Genomic DNA, 25,076 nt, shown 5'->3' on the forward strand with positions numbered 1-25,076 from the left:
CTCGCATGGTAAGTTTCCAGGCTTTTAGTTCGCTTCAGCACGTTTGCTACCACATGATAGAAGCACATGGATACCTTCAAAACGTTGTCATAACCAAAGTGGTTTGTATAGCAGTGTATTGCGCTTCTTCGGCATCTCCCATCACGTAGCGCACTTTTAAAGGCTTTTGCATAACACGGAAGTACACCGAACGCAGTGCATTTAGCATGTCCGTGTATTGGGGTTCCAAACGTTGAGAAGTTACGAACAACGCCACTAGGTGAAATGAACGACATCGATCGGACATTCCACAAACCAGTACTGATTATTCCACTTGAGCCACCTTAAATGTAGCATCCACGTGAAAAACAGATGAATCCACCGGGCGATCCAACCTAGATAGAAGCCTTTTTGAAGTCACACCAACCACGAAAGGTTTTTCGTCAGATCCTGTTCCAACTTCGATATGGCCAGCATCATCCTTTTGACAACTAATAGTGAAAGATGCGCTATCCTCCTCAGTTCCGTTAAACTCCAACCCACGTATATACTCAGTGAGCTCGTCCACAAAATCATTGTTCATCATTTTGGTCTTGCGAAAGTAGTTCAAGAAATTTTGCACGACCTTCAACTCTGGCAGATCATCCATACGAACGTTAAACTTTCGAGGCATCGCGTTTCAAATACGACCTGGTCGCAGTCCTTGCGCAGCCATCTCTCTGATGTGAGTCTTATGCGCTTCTGTCAACTTGTTTTTCTTGGTATCCTTCTCGAGGCTGCTGTGCTCCCCACACTCGTTAATGGTGAACTTCCGTGTATTGTTGCACTCCATGACACGCCCACGCCACTGACAGTTTGCCTGTTGACCGCTAGTTTTGCATTTTGAGGATGAGCAGCTCAAAAGTTGGTAGCGCATTTCGTGGGGGGGGGGGTTGCCACAGTACATATCGTGCAGGGGGCGGTATGACTGGTTTCCTTCTTGTACTGCTTAAACCCTGCTAGCGCAGCTTCTGCGGTAGTGGCGTCCACAAAATCGCGTACTATAGTCCACTGCAGCGTCATAGCAGACCGTGATTGAGGCAAGCCGTACCTGTCGGTCGCCCTGGGAGCTCCGCCACGAAGGCGCCAGATATCCTCGGCAGCTCTGACTCGGGGGAATTGCGATGTGCGCATCTGCGATAGGATAAAAACCCTGTCAAACGCCCATGAGATTGGCTAAAATACAATGTCCGCAATTCAGCTTCCTCTGTATGCAAGTCAGGTTGCGATCTCCATGAAGACACAATGATGTGTGTTCTTCCCAATCGCTTGTGCGTCATTCATATATTTTATGTGCATTCAGGCACTTTATGTATTTTTTTTGCATTAGTGTGTATTTTTTTTCTGTTTCTCCTTGGACACAACCCATTGCTTACACCTCCATGCACCTCTGATCACCTGGACACGCTGCCAGCCCGACGTCGCCTTCACTCCCAGCATCACTCTCACACACTCCGCTGCCGCCCCCCCCCCCCCACTGCCGCCGCCTTCTCCCCCGCTGTCGTCGTCGTCACCACCAGCGTTGGCAGTAGTAGAACCTTGCGCTCGTCGCCTACGCTTCTTTCCCGGGCGTGTTACCGGCGGGCGCTCTCGTGCTTTGTGTCCCTCGAGCAGTGGCCCCGGGATATTGTTCCCATTATTCCACTCTAGGTGCCACATACGAAAGCAGGTATCTCTGCCCCTCGCGGGCCCACATTGCACAGATATTTCCTACAGCCACCACAGGTTGCATTAGCCTAGCAATCCATACCACAAGCAACATCACATACCGTTTGTTCCCGTTTGAACATTCCGGGCAGAAATACTTAATGAATTTGCGCGGCTTGACCTTGTACACAGCGCACACCTAGGAGCACTGGCGGCGTTTCACCCCTGCTCACACTGGACTGTACCCGAAATCTCTTTCAGCCTGTGGTTGCCTTCCACTGGATCCGCAGTATTCTCAGTGCGAGGACGCGAACCCTGTTCCCCTCTTGCTGGAGACGGTGCTGTGCGTTCCTGAGCGGTTGCTGCTCTCTAAAATTGCGGCATTATAAAATAAGCTAGCGTTATGCTGGATAACCAGAACATTTTTCACCCTTGTGTTGGATGTGATTCAACATAAACTTACCTCGATCACCTCGAACGTTTCGGCCGAGTCGATAGCGAGCAGCTGCTCCATCAAAGTTTCCAGAAACGCAAAGTGTCGTGGAGGACGTTGGTCGTTTATCTTCCGGAAGTGTCGATACACGATGAAGGCGTTTACGACCGCCATGTCAAAAAAACCGAGAAAGAGAGTTTTATAGTACTTTCGCGTTTTGTAGGAGAGCTGGACGCTATATCGCTGCATCCTCAGCTGGTCATGGACGTCTAACGCTCATCCAGCGGTGATAGTCCCGCACCAATTCTGGAGCCGGGATGGGCTTCATTTCACCGTTGACACGACGCACTACAGTACATAGGCATTAGTATGGATTTAGAGCCTTCAAAACACTTAGAAACATATTCACTACCCCAGGCCGTCGGCTGCCACCAGAGGACAGCATGTGCACTGGGGTTCGATCCATCGACATGACGGCTGTCAGCTGCGGGAAGCGCTTGTTTTCGGCCAACTTAGTGGTACCCTGTGCTGGGATGGTAGCCTTTTTTCTTATTGACGGCCTTCGTCTTCATCTTCGTGGCCACGTCTTTCGCCAATCCAGAGCGATCTACAGAGATCGTTCCGGTCAGGTACATTCGCCGGTGTAGGAGCTCCAGTGCCAGCTTTACAGAGGTATAGAAGCGGTCGATAATGACCAGTCTCCGCGGCGAAGTAGTGGACGGATGATAGAGGGCGTTCATATTTCGGAGCACCGCCGCTTCGCCTGTGTTGCTGTCCTTAGGCACTGGGGGTTGTAGATGCGCCTCGGCACCGCAATATACTTCAATTCTATTAAAAACCAGAAAAAAACGTTATGTTAGCTAAATGTTGGATGGCCAGCGAGATTTTATGCCTTATATTTGACATCAGACAGCATAAGGACTTAAACCAAAAAAAAGGATGGCGAGTTTGAACTCGCCACCTTTTTTTGACGCACCTCACGCGGTTTTAACACAGGCTGCAGCGAACACCTTCGTCCTCCATTTGTGGGGTTTATCCTTGCTGAACTGGCGAGTTGGATTGTACCGGGAACGGGACGGCAACGTAGCTTCGTCGAAGCTTATAACAGGGGGCGCATGGTATCCTCGTGCGAAAGTTCGTTGTAGCACGTCAACAACAGGCCGTATTTTCCACGCTCGTTCGAGCCGTGCCTGGGGTGACTTGTTATTCGAGAAGTGAAGGTAGCCCTTTATGTGAAAGAATTGGTTCTTGGTCATTAACTGTCCAAATCGATTCACTGGCAGTGCACCAACCCTTTTCAGAGACCAATGAGCCGCAATGCCCTTCCGGATAGGTGCCAGCATCCGTGCAATCAACAGAACCATCAGTCGTAGCACCTTTCAGGCTTCAATGTCCGCTACGCTAGCTATACGCTGCTTGATAGCACCAAGCTCTTCTATTTCTCCTCCGGCCCGCCGTTGTTGGGACCGAATCGCCCGTGCACGCTGTGGAATAGATTGGGAGTGATATTGATTGCTTTCAATCGCAATCTGACGCCAAAGCTTGGGCGGCATAAAGTAGAACAGCAAAGCCAACGGGTCTTCTGCAACTGCAAGAACAATCGTTGATGGTCCATACGGTCCATCGTACAGGTCCTTGTACGTGGGGTCTGCACCAAACTTAGCAGGATCTGACATCACCAGAACCTTCATTATGCTAGTTCTTCTGTTGGATGTCCCGGTCCGCACACACAATTATGTTGGACTTGGCCACCATAGCGTACCGTACTCCCACCCGGTACTTTTCATTGCCTTGATAGCTTCACTGTCCTTTGATACTGACGACCACGCAGACACAGGAAGCTCATCTTGTTCTTCATCGGTATCCTCGTCGGTCAGCTCTCCGATTTCCCAGTCCGCAACCCAGGTGCAGTCATCATCTTCCGCATCGTCTTCATCTTCAGCCTCTTCATGCTGATCTTCATCCTCATCTGAGTTGAGGTCGGTGCACGTCTGAGCGTCCGAGTCCATCATGTTGGGGTCACCGTCGACAAAGCTACTGTAAAAGCCCTACTACCGTACACTACATGTACGTGAAAAAAACATGTTTTATTACTAATACATCGCGTTTTAGATTTGATTTAGCTGACCGTGTAGGTCACATTGACAACAAGTGATATATTCCGAGAATGAAGTTCATGCCATTGGCACGTAGCACAATATACCTCACCTTAAATTAGCAACTGGTGATTATTAATAACTGAGGGTCCATTCGGAAGTACGGTTGGAATTCGTTGATTATCCTTTCTGCTAAATGAAAAGTAATAGCTTAACTATTCATTCATTGCCAGCAGGGATGCCGAAAAATACATTGATTGCCCGTACAATACAATAACGACCCTAAAATTATTTATTTTCGGACCTTAAGGCTGACCATAAATAATTTACCTAATCTTGTGGATGAATACCTTAATTTACTGTTAACTTAGGAAATCGCAGATAGATTGCTATCAAGAGCCCACCTTCTTCCGTCTAACGTACACTCACTTTGCTATCTGCATCATGGCCACCCAAGCCTTTTCCAACACTCGAATCTCTGGTTTCTACTTTTCAGCCGTCACGGATGCATTCGATGAAACTATTGAGGGTCTCTATCGGTGCCGGTGTGGTACCGTTCGTCGACAAGCACCCCGAAGTGGGTACACCAACCTCATCCAGCACGTACGTAGCCAACACCCTGACTACGTGGACGTGATGCGCGAGGCGGACACCGGTCGCGGCACCCTGAAACCATGGATTCGTCAACGTGCAAGGGACCTACACGGGTGGCTAGACTGGATAATATCCAGCAACCTACCGCTCCGTTTCTGTGAGAACGCTATGGCGAGATAGTAAGATACTGTGTCTCTTCTGCTATATCGTTTTCACGACTAATTAATTGTGTGTAGCTACACTAGCCTATCTCCAGTTTCTGTCGAGACATTGCGCGGGGCCAGGGAAGGGGTAACGCTGGCAGTAGAGGCCAAGATTAAGGACGAGATGCCTAACCAGTTTGGTCTCGTCATCGACGGATGGTCGCACGACTCCGAGCACTTCCTAGCAGTCTTTGCCTGCTACCAAGTGGACGGAGTCGCGAAATACCCACTACTGTCCATGGCCCCTCTGATCAACGAACCGGACGATGACCATGGTGCTCGCACGCACGAAGTATTCCTAGCTACAATGCTAGAGCGAGACTACGGTAAGCAAGTGAGCAACTGTCTCTTTATGGCTGGAGATAATTGCCAGGTGAACAAGCGATTGGCAACCAGCATGGGTGTTCCGCTGATCGGATGTGCCAGCTACCGCCTGAATTTAGCGGTTCAGGCGTACTTGAGCACCTACGAGGACGATTTGGCGCAGATACAAGCTCTCATGCGTAAAATGAAGACGCTGAACCTCTCCGCAGCGCTACGGTATTTTTTTTATTTTTTTTAATTTTTTTGCACTTTAATTATTTTTTATGTTATGCACATTAGTTTTAAAACGCCTCTCCGACCAATTCTTCGCCAAGACACGCGATGGGGCTCGGCATACCGAATAGTGGAGCGCTACTTTCGACTGGCTGAGTTCCTTCCTGAGGATGACGACGAGATCGAGGATCTCCTGCCGACTCCAAGGACATTGAAGCGCTTGAAGACACTAATGGTGGAGCTTGCACGCGTTGAAAACGTGAGCAAGGCCCTCCAAAAGGACGGTATCGCGATGTTGGATGTCCGTGTCTGGTTTGACGGTCTAGTCGAAGTCGAGCCAAGCTTCAGTCACTACATGGATACGTTTAATTTTGTCATTGTGTTGTCTCACAATTAACAAACACTAACTATTTTATATATATATATAAAATATGAACAATATCAGCTCAAGCGTCTAAATATATATATATATATATTTAGACGCTTGAGCTGATATTGTTCACTCGCCGGACTTTGAGGCTGGATGCGTCAAGGTGCTCAATGGGGGACTGCAGAGCTAAATCGCGCGGAAAAGGATATCCTACAGCCGTTCGAACGAGGTAGCAGCGCTGATACCTCGCGCATGACAAACAACTCCGAAAATGGGTCGTTTGTCATGCAGCTCGAGCGCAAGCGACAGTGCGCTCAGCAAGTTCAGGCGTATCACCTGCTAACCTCTGTACCTCCAACCTTGAATATGGTGGAGAGGTTTTTCAGCCTTGCTCGGATCACGTTCGGCCACGAGCGACATCGTTTGAACCCGTACACATTAGAGATGACTCTCTTTCTACGTGTAAACACGACGTATTGGGACGTCCGCACTGTTGACAGTGCGATCTGATTCTACTCTCGAGCTCTGTCTTTTTAGCATGCAGTTTTAACAGGGCCATAATTCAGTTTCAATTTTTTTCAATGCAAATAATTGATGTTACCGGTACCTCCATTCGTACTGCAGTACCATAACTTATTTTCTTGTTCCCTCGTTGATCAAGTAAAATGCCGTATTCGGCATCCCTGATTGCCAGCAAACCGCTTAGATTGACATCCTTTTGCCAGACCACTCTTCAATAACATGTCATCGAGAGTTTCCATTATCAACTCTGTTTCCGCTTAGCTCTGGTTCGAAGCCGCTCTCATCACCCGCTTGTAGCTTCCATGCTAATGCACAGCTCGCTGGCGTCGTTGCTTAAGCCACAAGGCTTGACACACTCAGCTGTACAGCGTGGACGGGGACCTACTTCCAAGCTTGAACCACGACGTCGCCAAGGTGATGTCTGGAGATCTCAAAGCAGTAGGAATACTTGAATAAGAGCTCGGAAATGCGCCATCGTTCATGCACCAGTCTTTTTGCACAAATAAAATGTGCTATTGAGAGCGTTCTAATTTAATACAATGCCCTGCGTCTACGCCCAAACAATTGGGTGGCCCTCCCCCAATCTGTATGAAGATCCGTACCTGGATGCGGCTACGCGACCTCGCATACGCTCACGTAGTTGGAAAAGCGCTACGTGGAATTATACATGCACCACGCACCCCAAGCTTTTAATAGTTATTTTTACCTCGCATTTCTGTTAGAAGAAAACAGAAATAAATTGATATTGTTATTTTGTAAATATTGTAGGGAGACAATATTAATTGTTAAGACCTCGCTGGAATTGTTCATTATTGTTTTAGAAGAACATAAATTGCACTCTTCTTAACCGACAGTGACCTCTTCTGTGGGGTCCCGTACAATTTGGATGTGACCTCGTTGAAAACAATGTCCCACTTTGGGCGCTGGGGACAAAACGTTGCCAGTAATTCGAGCATGTACTTACAGACACGTAAACACGTGATATCAACTTACTTCGAACATCATCAAATTCTACCGCAGTCCATCGGTTTTAGCTAAGGTTCTGGTGTATACGACATACCTCATAATATGGTATGCTAGCTGGAGCAGAAACATCGCTGTACGACTTGTATTACACCGCCGGTCGGTCGTCATCTATTGTGGATTACTTGTTGACGTCAAGGCTCATAATTAGAGAACTATTTACTTTTTGTGCGCTTTCAATGTACGTGTACTTGTAACTGCAGGAAGTGTACGACCATGTTAGTGGATCTACATGTGTTGTGGTGCAAGACGATGATCTACTAGCATTAGAGGATCTACATGTGTTGTGGTGCAAGACGATGATTTTTACAAGCTGTCCATTTTGCTTGGATCAATACCAGGAAAGATTGCACTAAGAGCAACTCTAACTTCGTGCACGAGAAGGAAATAAAGCTGAAAAGATTTTGTCGTGTCACTTTCGTCGAAGGGGACTGCTTGTGACTCCAAGCAATAACTTTCTCCTACTGTACAGTACGTCGCCCTCTGGTTAAAACTGCTCCAAAGACGAAAACCAACATGCCACTGGCATGCTGTTCCCATTGTGGGACATCAAGATAATGGCTCAAAAGGTCTCTGCACAATAAGCCTCATGCTTAAGATTTCATAGCGTATATATCTGGCCACAACTCTCTATTTTATCCAGAACGACAGTCAGCACGAAGCTGAGTCAGATCTGATAAAGTTATACTCTCACCTTCTATCGTTAAAAAATCAAAAACTTTTGAGATTCATACCACGCGTTAAAATATGACACGAAGTACTTGTAGTTTTCTTGAGCATGGAGCACTTCATCTGTTCCTTTTCCTACGAGGCCTAGCTTCTTGAAGACGAAAGTCGGGGGAATTCTGTAGTAAAACCAGATCTCCATCTTCAGCCGAATAATTGCATTTGAAACCCCTGGAATTTTAAAATTGAAACCTTTAACACCCTTCGGCAGCGTCGACGGTAGCGGCTTCGGTACATTCTTGGGCATCTTTAGAAATATAAGTTTGGACGCTAGCTCCAGGGGCATACTTCTCAATAATATGGAGCGCAGCTTTGGTAGTGACGACTTCTTCTTGCCTTCCAGTAGTTTTGTGATTGAAGTTCGGACGCTCTTGTCCTCCATCAACTTCGAGTATTTCAAGTTAGAAACGGACGGTAGAAAACCTCGTTCTTCTTTATCTGAAGCTGTTAAATTGACCCCAGATATACACGGCACGTTGGAGGAGTCAGTGCTTCGGCCCTCTTGACTGTGTTTCTCTGCTACATGTATCCGCAGACGGCGCTTGCTACTGCTCTTGTGTGTGTGCCTCTCTCGCCTTAGAGTTGCGTCAGACGCGGAGAGCTCGGAGCTAGTTGCTGGGCATATTCCTCGGGCCAAGACAACAGCTACCACTAATACAGCACCAAGTAATCGCCGCATGATTGGCGCTGATTGTTGTTCTGACTCTCGGCCTCGCGCTGCGACTCGCAGGCTAGAGATATATTCAGAGTGGCGACACACGCGCGGTACTGTCCGTGTTTACGATGTGCACAGTACGTGTACAAAATCTTCACTCCGACAGATGTTGGTGCTGTCGGTGAATATTATTATATTATAATAGAGAACCTTCTACTTCAGTATTAGTTTGATGATGTCTCCATTACCCTTATTTACAAGTATGCCCTGCCTTCCCAACAAGGACAACTAAGTGTACATGAGCTCCTTCATCCACCTCGACCATGCTACAGCCTAGGTACATGTATTACCTCGAAGTATACATGTATTATTAATTTTAATAGAATGAAATAGGAGTCAGCAAAACCCTTTTTAATACTGGTACATGTAGGTACATAAGCTGCCTAGACTATTTTAGTTAGGACTGTTTTTGAAGCAATCTAGGTAACTAGCCTACTTACATGTAAACTGTACTTTGGATTTTGCTGCCTATCATTCCCTGTGAAATGGTTCAGTGCAAAATTTGCACTGCAAAATACCTTTAGCCGGACCAGCAGCTGTAACGTCAAATGTGTTAGAGACAGAACATTACGTACTGTACACTTTGCGTGAGTAAAATGTGAGTCCAAATTCCACGGAAATTTCCCCAAAGCTACGCGTGCTTCACAATGGCTTAGGCACCTACTGCACAGTACAACATTCGGACATGCTGTACTGTGTTATCAATTAAATTGATACTTCCTCTGTCCGGAAATAGATCCAGGTCGCACTTTAGTACGTCCGGAATAATAAAAGGCTACCTTAAGAAAATAAATAAGAAATGATTTTCAATAGTCTCGTGAAACTGACACGATACAGACAATCCTCTCTATAGTGATACCAACGAAAAATCACTTTTTATTACTATCCGGAGAAGACAATAATTAAAGCTGTACGCTGCAATTTGATGTATGATGTTCTAACGTATTATGACATTCAGAATAAAATGTCCCCATCAATTAGAAACTAGCGACAGCCACAAACTCACTGAACATTGTCCTACCTCCCACGACAAATTTCACTGGGGTTAAGTATGTTTTTTTATTTATTTATTGTCCTTTATGGTCGGTCATAAAGGTAGGATATGAGGCTATTCATTGAATAGCCAATGAATAGCGGCTTAAAAATTGTAAGTTATTAATACCGTACATGTTTTAATTTACCGCTTTTCGCTCCGCTTCTAACCTTGTAGCCTGTCGGTCTGTCCAGGAGTCACCATCGACAAACCCAGCGCCGCGAGCGGACGAGAAGGTGGTGGACAAGAAGAAGGCGCCACCAGATAAGAAGAGAGCCCCGGTGCAGGTCCCGGCCATGTGAAATAGTGCCCTTCCGACATCCGGGGGAGATACACCGACACATGCTGCATCAGCTTCCAGCCCACAGTCCCAAGGCACTGTAGCTGCGGACGTAGAAGCAGCAGTTGCCGGGATTATATCCCAAGTCGAGGTTGGGGAGACGAGTAGGCAGCCCCTTCTATCCGGACAAGCCCAGAACCCCAATCATATACCATCGCGAAGAGAAAGCGCGCTGGTACCAGATCATCAAGGAAGCGCCGCCGACGTATCCTTCACGATGAGAGCGAGGAAGGAGAAGACGATTCAATACGTTTTGTTTATGTATCCATCATAACGTTTGTTCTGACAAAGGGTATTCAACATAAGACTAACTTAAGACGTCACTGGCTTTGAATGCAGGCTCAATTCAGTACGATAACATAGAGGCAACAACGGCGATATTGTGTACAATAGTACGCAGAGTTCTATTTGGTATTATACACTATTAGAGAGAGATCTATTATGATTTTTGCAAGATGTATGAAAAGTCATAAACCCTTTAAGCAGTACCGGTTGTCCGGTGGAGCCCGGTGACTGCTGTAAGCCCCTCCATCGATTGAATGACTCTCGCTGGCAACTCCAGCTGCTCGATACCGAGCTGTAGAAACATACCGCGTAATTTTAAATTAAAATGGCGCCGTTCCTGCTTTGTCGACCGGATTCGAACCAGGGCGTTCACCGCCACAAGGTGATGTACTGACCACTTTATTACAGACGCCTGAAGAAGCAGGGTATCAATCCCTGTATCTCTCGCATGCTAAGCGAGCACTCTATCTTTTGAGCTACATTCCCTGATTTATACGCTATTAGAGAACTTGTGCAAAAGTAGCAAAACAGTGAAAATTAACTGTGACATCAGGAAGGATTGGGATTAGGTAATGATTGTGCTATGAGCGTAAAGCAAATTTCGATAGAGCCGTCCTCACTGTGCCTGCGATTCACAATACAAGCGGTGGTCACGGAGAACGGTCAGAATGTTGAGCGATGGAGGCGTCATTGCTGTCGAGAATGCGACTTCTACTGAGGCTGTCGCGTCACATAGTGGCAAGTCAAAGCGAAAGAAAGGTTTTTGCTTTCTCCCATCGAGTGATATCTTCCCCCTAATAAAAACAATAAGAACTCGCCGTGGGCAGCAGGTCACAGTGATACGTTACAGCAATGTGAGCAAGTTGCCAGTGACCTAAACGCAGCATTAACCGGCTGCACTGCAGACGGCAAAGCGTGTCGCCGCCGTCTTACTGCACTTCTTGATGTCTTTCGTCGCGAGGCGATGAAATCACTTAGAGCCTCCGGTACGGCTGAGGAATATACTGAGCACGATCTGCTACTAACAGATATCACCGCATTGGTACGATGCTGCTATTAGTATCACTCTGAGTTATTCGTACCTGATATGATGCATACCGTTTACGGTTGCAGGATAAATATGATAAAACAGAAAAAGAGCGGAGGGAAGCAGAGCGGTGCGAATTAGCGTCCGCTGAAGTTGTTCGAGATGCTATGGTGAGCCTAGGTCGCTCACTTACGAGTGAATACGGTAGCGAGGAGCGTACAGCTCCTACGCCAAAGAGACAAAAGCGTACGAGAGCCGACATGATTGCAGAGTATTGTAAGAAATGGTGGGCAGCGTCAAGAAGGCTGCTCTGTTGGAGAATAAAGACGTCATGGCGGGTACCAGGAATAGGGCCATTAAGGTGGATGATAATGCCGTCTGGTGCAAGTACCGATTGATACTTTAGTACATGCTTTCTCTGTAACATCAACACCGAAATCACAACTGAATCAACATAAGGCGTATCAAGTAAAAAAGCAATGACTACTTTGTGTCAGCTGTACACGTACTTCTGGTTCTTGGCTGGGCGACAAATATCACGAACGGCGCCGTAATAGAGCCTTAACCGAGCACCTTTCACGTAAATAGCGCTAGCGAACGCTTGTAAATTGGGGGCATTTAACATGTCAAAGAGCAAAAGGTGAGAAAATGAGTCGTACAGATATTCCAGTACAGCATTTGATATCGACGATATCGCTGTAGGGTCACGGCCAAATAGGTCTTCCCGATCTTCAAGGCGTGCAGGATACGCCATACGACGAAGGAAAATGCACAATGCTTCAAATGCGGACACACGATAGCGCTGCAGCGATGGGAAATAATTACTAGAATTAAAAGACATAGCTCAAAATCGCTGTAGTTTTCGAAAGTTGAGGTTTAAACAAAAATATTTATTAGAACCTGTGAGATGATTATTAACAGTGCACGATTATTCAGGTCACACAACAATTTAGGGTGAGCGGTGTACCGCGGTTTGGCCTTGAATGAACCACATGACATGTACGATATGACAGCAATCCTGTTCAGTGTAAAGATGCGTCAAGCCCTTATATGGATTGTGAGGTTCTGATGCTCTATAACCGCACCCATTTACCCACTAGCAACCCCTTGCTAAATGGCGTTACTCCAACCTTAACTACGACACTACAACAAGCTATACAGCAACTATACATCTTATAGCGACCTCAAAAGAAACCTTAGCAAAAACAAAAGCAACCCAAGGTCCCAGATTCCGACACTCTAACCCCAAACGAGGACTAACGTCACGGACTTTCAAATCTTCGAAAATGGAATGGCTGGTAGGACATCTAGCGCACAAACCTCACCCTTTACACCCTTGAGAATGGTGGCAGAGACCAAAGTCGAGCTAGATGAGACCGGGCTTGGTCCCTGATTAAAACCCGGATTCTATACACACGCATCGAAAGCTACAGAATTTGTTTCGGCTTTGCCGAAATTTTAGGATCCACCCCCTTCCTCGGCCTAATGACACGGTAACCACTCCACCAGGGGTTAATGGTAACTCCAAAATCGGTGAAGTTGATATTGTGAGAATATCACCTTTAGACCAGTTAATATAAAAAATATCACCTAATATTTTCAACAACTTTCAAGTTGATATTTAATAATATCATATTGGCAGTGAGCCAATATGATATTATTAAATATCAACTTATATTAGTTAACACGATATTATATTTTTAAATGATTGCGTAATCGGGCTAAATTAACTAAGTAGATGTAGTTAACGCTCGACTAGCTGAAATATTACTAATCAACCGTGAGGGAGGGACAATTGTGAGAGTGACGGCAAGGTTGGCGTCGTGTGTTGGCACTGCTGAGCGAATTAATCTAGCCCCACAGGCAGCAGGTTTATTAGACGCACGATGTCGACGAGGAGATTGGTAGAGAACAAGAACAAATGTCTTGATTTCGCTCTTCCAACGTTAAACAGCTGCAAGCGTTTGCAGTTTTCCATCTCGATCGCCTTTGTCTGTGTCACAGTGAAATACTAGAGATTATACTCGTCAGTCTTAAAGCCTACTGCTTTTCTAGAACCTGATCTAAAAAGTTATTTGGCTCCGCTCGGGTAAGCTGGCAAGAAACGTACTTAAGTGGGAAAATATCATAAAATATCATGTAGTATCTAATATTTTTCTGTTCTCCGAGTTAATATAAAAATATTATGTTAGCTTTTGCAAAATTGACTATTTAATATCGAAAATAGTACTATTACTATCAAAAATATCATATGATATTTGGTTACCATTAGCCCCTGCACTCCACACCTTGCTTTACATCAGCCCTAAACGGCTCCGACGTTGCAAGATCGCACAAAACAATAACCCTGTAATGGTATTTACTGTCTTAATTTCACTATACCTTAGTTTCCATACATAAATCTAGAGCGTGCATAAATGTTTGGGTTTATCCCGCCCGAACTATCGTATTTGCCGGATTTTGTTCCGATGCGTTTTGTAGAACATACATAAATGCTTGGATCTACGTCATATCCGCTGCGCAATGTGATTGGACAAAACTGTATTTATTCGGGTAATGGCCCCACAGAGCTAACGACAATTGATAGCGCAAATTTTACGTTAGCTACTGCTTGGCACCTTTCTACCTCGTTCCGGTAATTACGTATTTTTACAAGTAGGCATCAAGTCATTTGCTCTTATTCTGAAATCGCTGGAAGAAGACAAACGCTAAACCATTCTTGGCGCTCGTCGATCTCACGCGAGCATATTTTGAGGGTACGCCAGTTAGACGCGATAAGACCTGATGCGATCTGCTGCGTTACTGCTGACGCGCGTCGTGTATGTGTGTGTTGCGCTAGGTGTATGGTACCAGGACCACAGAGACGTGGAACAAGCTGTTACCGTAAGCAAACGTCAGAAGATGCCACATTTTCAACTCCGGCTTATTCTACGATCCTGGTGCACCGGATAACCTCACCAGTGATGAAGCGTCTGAGCGTGAGTTCGAGTCGCCCACCAGACATTTTTTGTCACATGTGGAGCAACACGAGTGAGATTGGTTTGATATGGCGCTACCGATGATCGACTGACGTTCTGGTGCTCAATATTACTAGACGTGTATGGTGGTCAAGAGGCAGCGGTCATCGCTTTTTGGCGAACATAGCTATAGGTCAGACTGGTAAGCCTGTGTTCAATAGCCGAGGCTCGTCCCTGGTGGTGCACCAGTCTAGTAAGCTGATGTCGGCGCGCAACAGCACGAGTTTAAACCTACGTAAGGTCCTTTCATACGGATATTTATTAATACGAATTAAGCTGGCAATGTAAGCAGCCTTGTGTTTATGCGACTAATGCTAAATATTCATGAAGTGATAATGTTGGTCCTACAGATTCACTTTGAAAGCGTCCAGTTAGCGTTTTGTTCTGGGGAGAAATACGTGAATTTGCCATGAATCATACTCATGTGACGAGTTTTGCCCCGCACCTATCTGATCCAAGGCCATGGTTTCTCACTTCAGATTAAGGAAAGGCAGTAGCAATGGCGCCGCGACGAGCGAAGCGTGTGCCTGAAGACGCCTTTGGAATGGAACAGCACTCATCTCGTACACGTGCTCGAAGATAAAGCAAGAAGTCAGCAACCAGATCCCAAAACACTACCGACAACCAGAGATGCAGTGATAGTTAGCAGAAAACATGTACACGTGCGGCAGATTATGCCAGCAATACCAGTGTTGATGACATGTATGAAGTCCATGACATTATCGAGGAGCGCAAGGACTACTTATTGGTCAAATGGTCTGGGTATGACTAGGACGAGAGCACGTGGGAACCAGAATGTAATCTGAAACGACACATGGCGAAGCGTTTTCACCAACAGCTTGGTGCAGCACACGACCAAATGAATCAAGAAGCGGAAACGAAATCGACACACAGTAAGAAGAGAGGCCACGCAGCACCCGTTGATGCTGATGAAGAGCTATCTTCTCAGGGGGTTACAACCAATGATAGCACCCACGACAACGATTATATCGCTATCGTTGGGGCGCGCGTCGCCTTTGTTTAGAGTGAATAAGAATGGATGCCGGGGGGAGACTATAGCTTGTGAGGCCCGCTTATCTCACTGGCGTAATATAACGGTTGAAAGACAGCCCAATTAAAATGGCGAGGCATGTTCATGTCATTTTCCGAAGCAAGGCCCTAGAAGGCATTGTCAGATACAACCGAATGAGTGCAAATGCGATGCAAGACGAGACTTGGGATGTATTATGTCGTCCATATCATGAACCAGTGGAGAATGGTGATTAGCGGGACGAGTTTGAGGAGGTTGGCGAGGCGTTTGCTCGTTACGAGCGTTGTGTGATCATCCCCGAGGATGTGGGTAAAGTGGCGTGTGTCCGCCATGGAGTTTCAGCCGCGGGCGCGGGCTGTACTGAATTCTTCGGACATCTTATTTCAACGCAGCGATGGCTCAACATATTCACACATCAAATCATGATTCACGTCTATCTTCAAGCACTCGGCTTCATCCAATATTTTCGCGTACCTACCTCAACCGTTTTGAAAGAAAGTTGTCTACAATCCGAACAAGTAAGCTGCCAATTAGAACAGCCCTGAGTGATACTGGATGAAATGAAGAAATTCCTGGACGTGCTGTTCTACATGGCCCTGACTGATAAAGGCGGATATTCAAGCTATTGGGGAGAGCAAGTCGACGACAACATTTTTTGACAGCCAAAGCGTCCGGTTGGACCCACTAATGTCCTCGACTCGATTCAAGCTCATCCGAAAGACTGTATCGAATGAAGCATTGAAACGCAATCCTGCAGCTCGCATCCGTCCAATGATGAACGTGCTAAAGGTGAAAGCTTCCAAGTATATGATCTTAGGGGGGAACGTTGCAGTGGACGAGTCCAGCACTGTATGTCGTTCTCCTATCGAATGCCACTTGTTGTATTCAACGCCATTAGGCCGACAGGTAATACCACTTCAAGATCTATATGAGCTGCTGCTCGGAATCGTGGTTGATGGTAAATTTCCGGCTTCACTGCGCCCGTGATTTAAGTGAGCAACTTCAAGGCGTAATTTCAAGTGATGATGTCTGTGCATTTGCAACAGCAACGGAAGTTGCGATAGACGTTCAAAACTGTGTTGCTGAAGCTACGCGTCCTATTCATCGCAATGGTCGGATCGCTAACACCGACAGCTACTACACATCGTGTCAGCTTGTGGGGTCGCTGCGCGAGTTCGGTCTGTATGGCCGTGGTACAATTCGTGAAAGCAGCAAGCACTACCCGCTATGTGTGATGATATAAAATGACAATGTAGCTCGCGGGTCAATGAAACAAGCTGTTAGCGAACGGAATGGCATTGGCGCCGCATTATGGGTTGATGGACCGGTTGTACAAACATTTTTAAATGCCACATCAGCAATGGTCCACCGTCAAGTTGGACAAACCAAGCTTGGTTTCAAGTCTCCAACTGTATAAAAATGCTATGCAAGGTGTAGATCGTATCGCCCAGCTAAGAGCTCGTTTTTGCGGTGTAGCGGGATCAGCAAAATCTGCGAGATTGCTGGATCCAACTTATCAACAGCGCCCAGACACCGACTAACGGTGGGGTCCCCCGATGATCCGTGTTCTGCTGAGCTTTCCTCACCTTGTGTACCCGTCGGTAGGGCAGGATCTTCCTCTCTCGGTAACTTCCGAAGCGTTCAAGTGGTGAAGCTTGAGTGTCTTGGCGAGACGTGGGGATGGGGTGGAGTAGCAGTGGTAAAATCCTCACTCTGCGTCCGTGGTTAGTTCTGGATCCTAAGCGAATATTCGAGCTTAAGTGGACCCAGGGCCTAGATCGTGGATCTGGCCTTAGGGTTGCCTTGCGGGTGTGTGTTCTTGCCTTTGCGTTTCCTTTGCGTCGTACTTGCCGCCTCCTGTGACGGGATCTTGAGAGTTGAGAGCCTCTGGGGTGTAGCCGGCCAAGTAGTAAATCCGGTTAACCTGTCGGATCTGCACGTGTAAAGGAAAGCTCACTAGGTTGTTGGTCAATGTATTATCCAGTTATCACTACCAACACTAGATTCGCAATTCTCAACCTTCAGAGCTCGTACGGCCAATGTAGTTCCGATTCTTGAGGGGAGGAAGGCACTTGCGTGATACTGTGCAAATTGAGATCTGTATTGATACTTATGCCTATACCTGCCTGGATTTCTACCTTCTATGTCTTTTACCTGCTCATTCCCTTACCAGGCTTGGCTGCATGTCCTATCTCTCCTTTACCCATCAATCCAGCTGTATTATCATCAGATCCACCGGATCCATGGCGTAATCATTATGGTCGTCACATTATGGGTACACTTGTCCGGATCCAGGTCACCCTAATCCACCTCACTGCAAGTGTACACTCGCCATGGATCTGAGCCCTCCAATCTCCCAACATTGTCTTACGACGGGTTGTGGTCTTCATCACTCCACGAAAGTTCGATATCCACTGTCCCCACCATCCCCCTATCTTGGATCCAGGTCACTCCGTGTGGGATCCTCACCTCCTTGGATCCGAACTCGGAAGTATGGGATCTGGGACATATCGCGGTGGATCGTGCCTTCTCGTTTGTCGTTGATACTAGATCCACCTTCAGTTGACACCTACCATCATTCCTTCATAGGAAATACAGCAAGCGTGAAACAAACTCCAGTGTCGATCCACACTCAATCCACCTGTACATAGTATATCCCATATCCCCCTAAGTGAAGGTGGATCCGAGTCTTTCCTTGGTGGATCCTGCCTTCCCCTACGTTACTCATACCAGATCCATCGTCGGTTCATACGGGATGTCGCTTATCATGGCCAATCCACCTCGGGCAACGTGAATCCCTGCCTGGCGATCCAAATCCTCTCTAATCACTTGAAACTGTCACTGATTCGGGATAGTGACCCCTTGTTAGGTCCATCTCTTATTTTTTGAGAAAGCACTTCATCATATTTTTCCGTTGTAGACGGGCATTCATTTCGCAAATGGCACAAAAAATTGTCTCTTGCCTTTATTGATCTGGCCCGATGTAGCGCGTTTATCACCCGGAAACATGTAAGAGAAAACGTGACCCACATTGAGCGTTTCTGGTGGACTTGAATTGGCGAGCTGTTATCGGGAGCATGGAAGAATATTCTTTGGCCTCAGGAGAGATGTACGCAAATCCTACCGAGGCAGATCTTGCCATTTTTCGCACTCCATCTAGTGTGGCAATACGATATAACCCTGTACCCAACACCAGTACCATTTTATCACCTTGCGATTCGCTCAGTTTACAGGTGCGGTTTTCGAGATCACGGTCCAAGAGGGGCTGTGCTATATGTCGGCGAATTGGTGTACCATACATCTAGTCTCCCTGTGCACTCAAGTGCGCCTATATGAGCCGACGAAAGACTTTGCTTGCCAGGAACCTTGAGCGTGATGGAAAAAATCACAGCCACTATTTCCTGCACGAAACAAGCCGTGTAGGAAATAGTGCAGAAAATAGTGGCTGTGGGTTTTTTCAACACGCTCAAGGTTCCAAAGAAATACCGGTTGAACACGGTTTGAGTGATCGGAACGGACAGACAAGGCGATTGTCGACAGGGTGTCGTTCAGCTGGCAGCATCACCACTGAGTTCAACTGCTTACGCGTGAGCAACTTACAAAAGTAGAATATGAGTGGGAGCTGAGAAGCATACAGCATTACTCATTAAATAAATACATAACTGCATTTGAGATATATCCCATTCTCTGAATCTATAAATAAAGTACCGGGAGTGCATACGCTCGTACGCGTAAAATTTAAGAGCGTTGCTGGTTCACTTGACGTCAAACTGGATGGAGCTCTTCAAGCCCCAGAGCAAGCCGAGAACAAGGAGACAGATGCTTAGGTGGCGGGGATACACTCTCCGACCTAGTACCTCTTGTCTCGCCGCGATGGACATACATAAGAACTGTTCAAGTGCAATTAATCGAACAAAGTGACAAGGTGCACTATGGCTCCTGGCTCAAACAGCAGATTTTCGCATGAGATATGAATACTGAAAGAAGCTTCTAAAACAGGAGAATGCCAAAATATTGTGCGTTTGTGCTGCATACGAGCTCCTTTATCACTTTGATACCAATGCACGCTCTGATGGCAGACACAATTATAACCTGAACAATCACGTTGCCGATGCCGCAATCAATTCCGCCAACGTGTCGTGCAGCCCAACGTTAAATAATTTTAGCAATTAAGTGACTCCATCTGGCGCAATCTCCCCTGCATTCAGGTGTGATTTACCGACAAAAGTTGACGAACATCTTGCTGATAGGAAAACTTGATCGATGATCTTGCTAGCTTCACCCGGAGAATGGGGGCATGTACGAGTGCTGTAGTCTGACCCAAACAGGGCCTCACGTCGCTAAAAAGGCCGGGCATCGTGACGTGCACGGAAGCGACTTAAGGGGAAACTGTCGAGATCTTTGCCGTGCCGTGGTTTCTTAAACTATTGAGCCGTTCCCGGAGTATGTGCGTTGACCTGCCCGTGGGACTCATGTCCTTCGCAGTGTTGTCCCACTTAACAGGCTTCTGGTTACATATATACACGAGGCCAAGCCGGACTAGTAAATCATCGTGGCTGTCGATAAGTCAGCCATATTGAGCTCAACTATCGTATGCAATAGATATTCCAGACTGGGTCAAATGTACAGCGTTTTGTATGCTCGTAAAAACAACTTCCACGTTTTAATGACCACAAGTCCAGATGTGTAAGTTATTTGATACTTCTCCGGTCCAGAACAGAATTAACAGTTAGGTTTTTCGATAAAAAGTCTCGCTTGTGTGATTGGTCAATGTCCATACTGAGATGGAGACGATTGGTTAAAATGAGTTCATTTGAGGATTTGTAAGCACACGGATTGAGAATTATTCACACGAAAATGGATTCAATTGCTTTTAGTGATATACCATTAGATTAAGCTCCGTTTGCGCTTTTTCTAGTATATTTTAAAGTTTAATTTTGATTTTTTTTGACGTCAAAGCGAAAAAAACGCCACCCCTCCCATAAAGGGATAGCTCAAATGGTCAGGTATTGGCAAAATTGGGGGGAAATTTGTTCATTTAGAAACCGTGCTGACACTACGTGAGTAGAGCTTTCAAACTAGCTCAACCACGCTTTCGTTGGAGCTCTACGACCGAATTTATCGCCGATTTAGAGAACTGTTAATTATTTTCGGACCAGACAAGTATACCGTAAAAGTACCGATAATTTGATAATAAAGTGAGAAAGTAAAACGACGTGCGGCACACATCGTTTTAAACCTCAAACACTATTGGATAAAAATGAAATGTGAGGTTTTATTGCCTTTGTTACATTCAAAAGTAGGTAGGTTTATAAGAGGCCCTGTTAAAATACTGGTGAAAAAACTCAAATTCATCTTCTTTTTGTTAAACCCTGCAAAATGGATGCTACCACAATAGGGTAACTTCACCGGAGTCTGCAGCACGAACACCAGCCTCGATCGTGCTCTCAAGTTCCTCTACATGTAGCTACCGGCTACGTTGATCACTGCCATTGATCAGAATCCGCTCTTCCTTAACCCCTTGGTTCCCAACGTCATAAGTTACGACGTAACGGAATTGTTCGTCGTAACTTACGACGAAAATCTTTGAACAATAGAAATTGGCTCGGAGGCAAAAATCAATACTTTAATCAAGTTATTTTCCACTCGAGATAAATATAAGCTCATGAAGGTCACACAGGAAAATGCAAAAACTAGACAGGGATAGGGTCTGTAAAGGTGTGTTGCAGGTTGCGCAGCCCTCCTTTGAAAATTTTCCTGATGGCGCGTATTCGATCGACTGGACGCGCGAAACCTGACACGCTTCCGGACGACGTCGACTTCCGGCACTTGTGGCGACAGCTACGAGAGGCTGGCTGGCGCTCCAGACGTCCCAAAGGCCTAGAGACTCACTGGACATACGTCAAGCCAGGAGCGCCTGCTAACGGCGATATGGGCGTCGACGTTTTTCTCGGCGAGGCAGCTGTAGTGGCTCATATCATTGAGTCCGGACTGCTACGGACCGAGAACGAGGTGAGGCTATCGTTTATGCAAGAAATATCATCTATACTAACGCATGAATACAGGGAGAGGCGTCTGTAGAGCACGAGGAGCGCAAAGCTGAGGACCAGGTCAACCATGAAGCTGATGTGCAAGACGGCGAAGATTGCAGCGAAGCGGAGGTCATTGTGCGTGCGTCCCAGATCGACACCAGTGTCCAGTTGTCGCAGGGCACTATGCAAGACCTATTCGGTTCGCCTACGCCAAGCGAAGTGGAGCTGTCGCAAGGAGCTGTAAATCGCGCATTTGACCTTCCGCAAGACGACGGTCAGGATGGCATTTCAGAGCGAGATGTAATTGAAGGGGCGGCCCAATAACAACATCTCTCGGGGGCTTCTGGAGCCGAAAGCTTGGATTCCGATGCACCTGTCCCTAGGCGAGCTCAGCCACGACGTGAATTCAAGCGCGACGTTAACTTTGTGGAGGCCAACGAGAACTCGAGTGACTACGAGCACTTGAGCTCGGGAGATAGTGATGGTGGTGCACTGAGAGACAATGAGGAGGACTTTGTGGAGCTTCGTGCCCTGGACGACGATGACGACGTCATTTCGAAGACGGATGCTGTCCAGATGGATGAGGCGTTTATCGCTTCACTAAGTATCGGTGACGACGATCAACTAAGCCGACCGGCGCTGGAAAGGCGACAGCAAGCGCTTCGGACAATGCAGTGGACTCAACCATCGTCCAATTTCGAATTGTCTGACGGATATCCTGGCCTCGTTACCGAAGAAGCACATCCCGTTGTTGAACTACGGAACCTATGCGATTCACCACTGGATACATTCTTCTACTTTGCTCCGAAGTCTTTGTGGGTCTGTATCTGTGAAGAAGCCAACCGCTACCGCAATCAGCAGATCCTACCAAGAGCCGAGCGATTGCGTGCAAAGCAGACTGAGCGGCGTGGGGCGCCAACCGAGACGCTGAAACAAATACGACGACGCCTTCGAATGAAGCCAGTGTATGGCACGTATGAGATTCTTCATGTGCTGGGTCTCTTGGTAGCACACATGTTGTGCCCGCAGCAACGGCGCTTTGCTCAACACTGGTCGATGACAGAAGACGGCGCGGTCCCCGATGGAACCTTCGGCAGGTTTATGCCCCGCAATCGCTGCCAGGATATCCTGAGATATCTACATTTTGTGGATAACGAAAGTGAGCCTACCCGTGACAAGTTGCGAAAGCTTCGTCCTGTGGTTGATAAATTGCAAAAGGGCTTCCTTGCCGGGTGGACACTACCTACTGTGTTCTCATTTGACGAAGGTGTTCTTCCAGCGACGTCTAGACGGAACACCACGAGGATGTTCATGCCGGACAAGCCGCACCGATACGGGTTCAAAATGTTTATGACGTGTGATGCCAGAACTGCGTATTGCCACAGGTGAGCCCGTGCTTTTTTTCTTCAAATCGTAATGACGTAACTTACGCCTTTGCTATTGACCGCGTTATATTTTGTCGTAACTTCGGAGATTCGAGATTTACGTGGGCAAGGTGAAGACTCGTGAAGATCAGGCGAGCGCATTTGACCATAAGACTGGAGCTGCAGCGGTGGTCCGCAACCTCAAGGTTGTACTTGCCTCAGGACGCCAAGCATTTCATGCTGTCACGATTGACCGCTTTTATTCGTCCATCCCGTTGGCAATCGAGTTGCTGTCTATGAGTGTGTACGTCGTGGGCACTATCATGACACGACGTCTTGGATATGATCGCAATGTTGAGGAGTCTCGGAAAACCAGACCAAGCACCATACCCCGTGGGTCGCTCACATTTTCGCGGTCGTTATCAGTGCCAAGTCTGATTGCCTTCCATTGGTGGGACCGTAAACCGGTCCATTACCTATGCACAGGGTCAGTGATGAATGCGTCAACGATCAATCGCAACGTAAAGGGTGCAGGGCCGACGACAGTGCCGTGTCCACAGGCAGTAAACGACTACCAGGAGTGGATGGGCGGAGTGGATGCTCACGACCAACTCCGCCTCCAAACCCTCTCAATTCAGACATCTGTTCGCTTTGCCAAGTATTACAAGAGCCTATTTCTAGGTCTCATGGATCTCGTTATGGTGAACGCTTATATATCGCACAAACAGGCGTGCAAATTCACGAATACCCCGGCGTTGAAGCGTGGAGAATGGTATGCCGTACTACACAAGCCGTTGCTGCAGCTAAAGGAGCAGGATTTTGCTGGAGTGGCGTCTACACCTTCTCCTGGAGGCAAGAAACGCAGGCGAAGACGCGCTGGCCACTCTCTCATACAGTTTGACGACTGGGTAACGGTCTCGGGCATTCAGAAACGACGCCAACGTTCTTGTAAGGTATGCGCGCTGCTTCGTGGAGAGCGAAAGAAGTCGTTTCAGACCACCTTCTACTGTGATCAGTGCTCTATCGACGACGCAAAGTGCTACCTGTGTCCGAAGGCAAGGCGTGAGTACAGGGGCGTGATGAAAACGTGCTTTCAGATTTGGCACGAGGACTTCGAGTGTGGGCTCGCCATTCCGACTTCGCTTGGCAAGCGCGTTGTCCTCAGGCGACCTGGAAAGAAGACCGGAGAGCGGAAGAAGACCAGAAGAGAGCTGCTACGTGAAGAAGAGTGTGAAGCAGACGACGAGCAACGTCGTCGTAGTGACGATGGTAGTGAGGGCGACAGTGCGTTGGATCTGTAGAAACGAAATGGTCAAATCCCTTGTGAGTAGCTATAAAACAAGCTTTCTTGAGTCATCGTACCTTCTGTCTAGCAAATTCTGGACTGATCTGGCTCCTAATCCAACTGTGCCCAGCTGTGGGTCTTCTGCAATGCACAAAGTTACGACTTTACATCTTTTCAACAACAAACGAAGCAGTGTAACTTACGACTTAATCAAAATTTCACCTGTGAAAACCTATGCACCTAGCCCGATGTGGATAGTACACGACTATACAAACGACATGATACAACGAAGGTCGTAAGTTACGACGTTATCTTAACGGTTCCGAGGTCCAAATCCTGGGAACCAAGGGGTTAAAAATGTAATTCACCTGACCAAGCACGCGAATCCATTCATAGACGGTATCAGGCGGAATGGAGTAAAGTGAACGATATGACTTCCTTTGCTTCCTCTGGCCCAACAAATGCTACCCGATGTATACATTTAGGCTCAGCCCAGGGCGAGGCGGCGTCAACTGCGATCGGACCGTCGAACGGAAAGGTCACTAGAAAGCTTCCCAAAATTGAAAGGGCCATACCAAAACACCTCACAGGAGCGAATAGTCTAAAGCAATCTGGGTTAGCTCCGCATCCCACCAATATATTCATAATCATGTCCACTAGCAGCACTAAACGGACGTTTACGCGGTCTTTGCTTCACGCCTCACAAAGCGAAATTACCTTTATATCATGCACTAACTCCGGAATCAAGTTCTACACCTGGTCGTCAGCAAAATAAACCT

The 25,076-nt window shown here is 47.0% G+C and overlaps 1 protein-coding gene and 1 non-coding gene across 2 annotated transcripts; both read right to left on the reverse strand.

Moving 5' to 3' along the window:
- Positions 1 to 8,146: 8,146 nt before the first annotated feature.
- PITG_09861 (secreted RxLR effector peptide protein, putative) lies at positions 8,147 to 8,848 on the reverse strand (the record flags this gene model as incomplete). The annotated part of the gene is made up of 1 exon (XM_002902371.1): positions 8,147 to 8,848. The coding sequence occupies one exon, from the start codon at positions 8,846 to 8,848 to the stop codon at positions 8,147 to 8,149; it is 702 nt and encodes a 233-aa protein (XP_002902417.1).
- A 2,037-nt stretch (positions 8,849 to 10,885) lies between these two features.
- On the reverse strand, positions 10,886 to 10,952 carry PITG_27244. The gene has a single exon. It is a non-coding gene; the product is annotated as a tRNA-His (tRNA).
- Between the last annotated feature and the right edge of the window lie 14,124 nt (positions 10,953 to 25,076).

The sequence above is a fragment of the Phytophthora infestans genome, genomic scaffold, assembly GCF_000142945.1.
Source record: "Phytophthora infestans T30-4 supercont1.17 genomic scaffold, whole genome shotgun sequence".
NCBI classification, from domain to species: domain Eukaryota; phylum Oomycota; class Peronosporomycetes; order Peronosporales; family Peronosporaceae; genus Phytophthora; species Phytophthora infestans.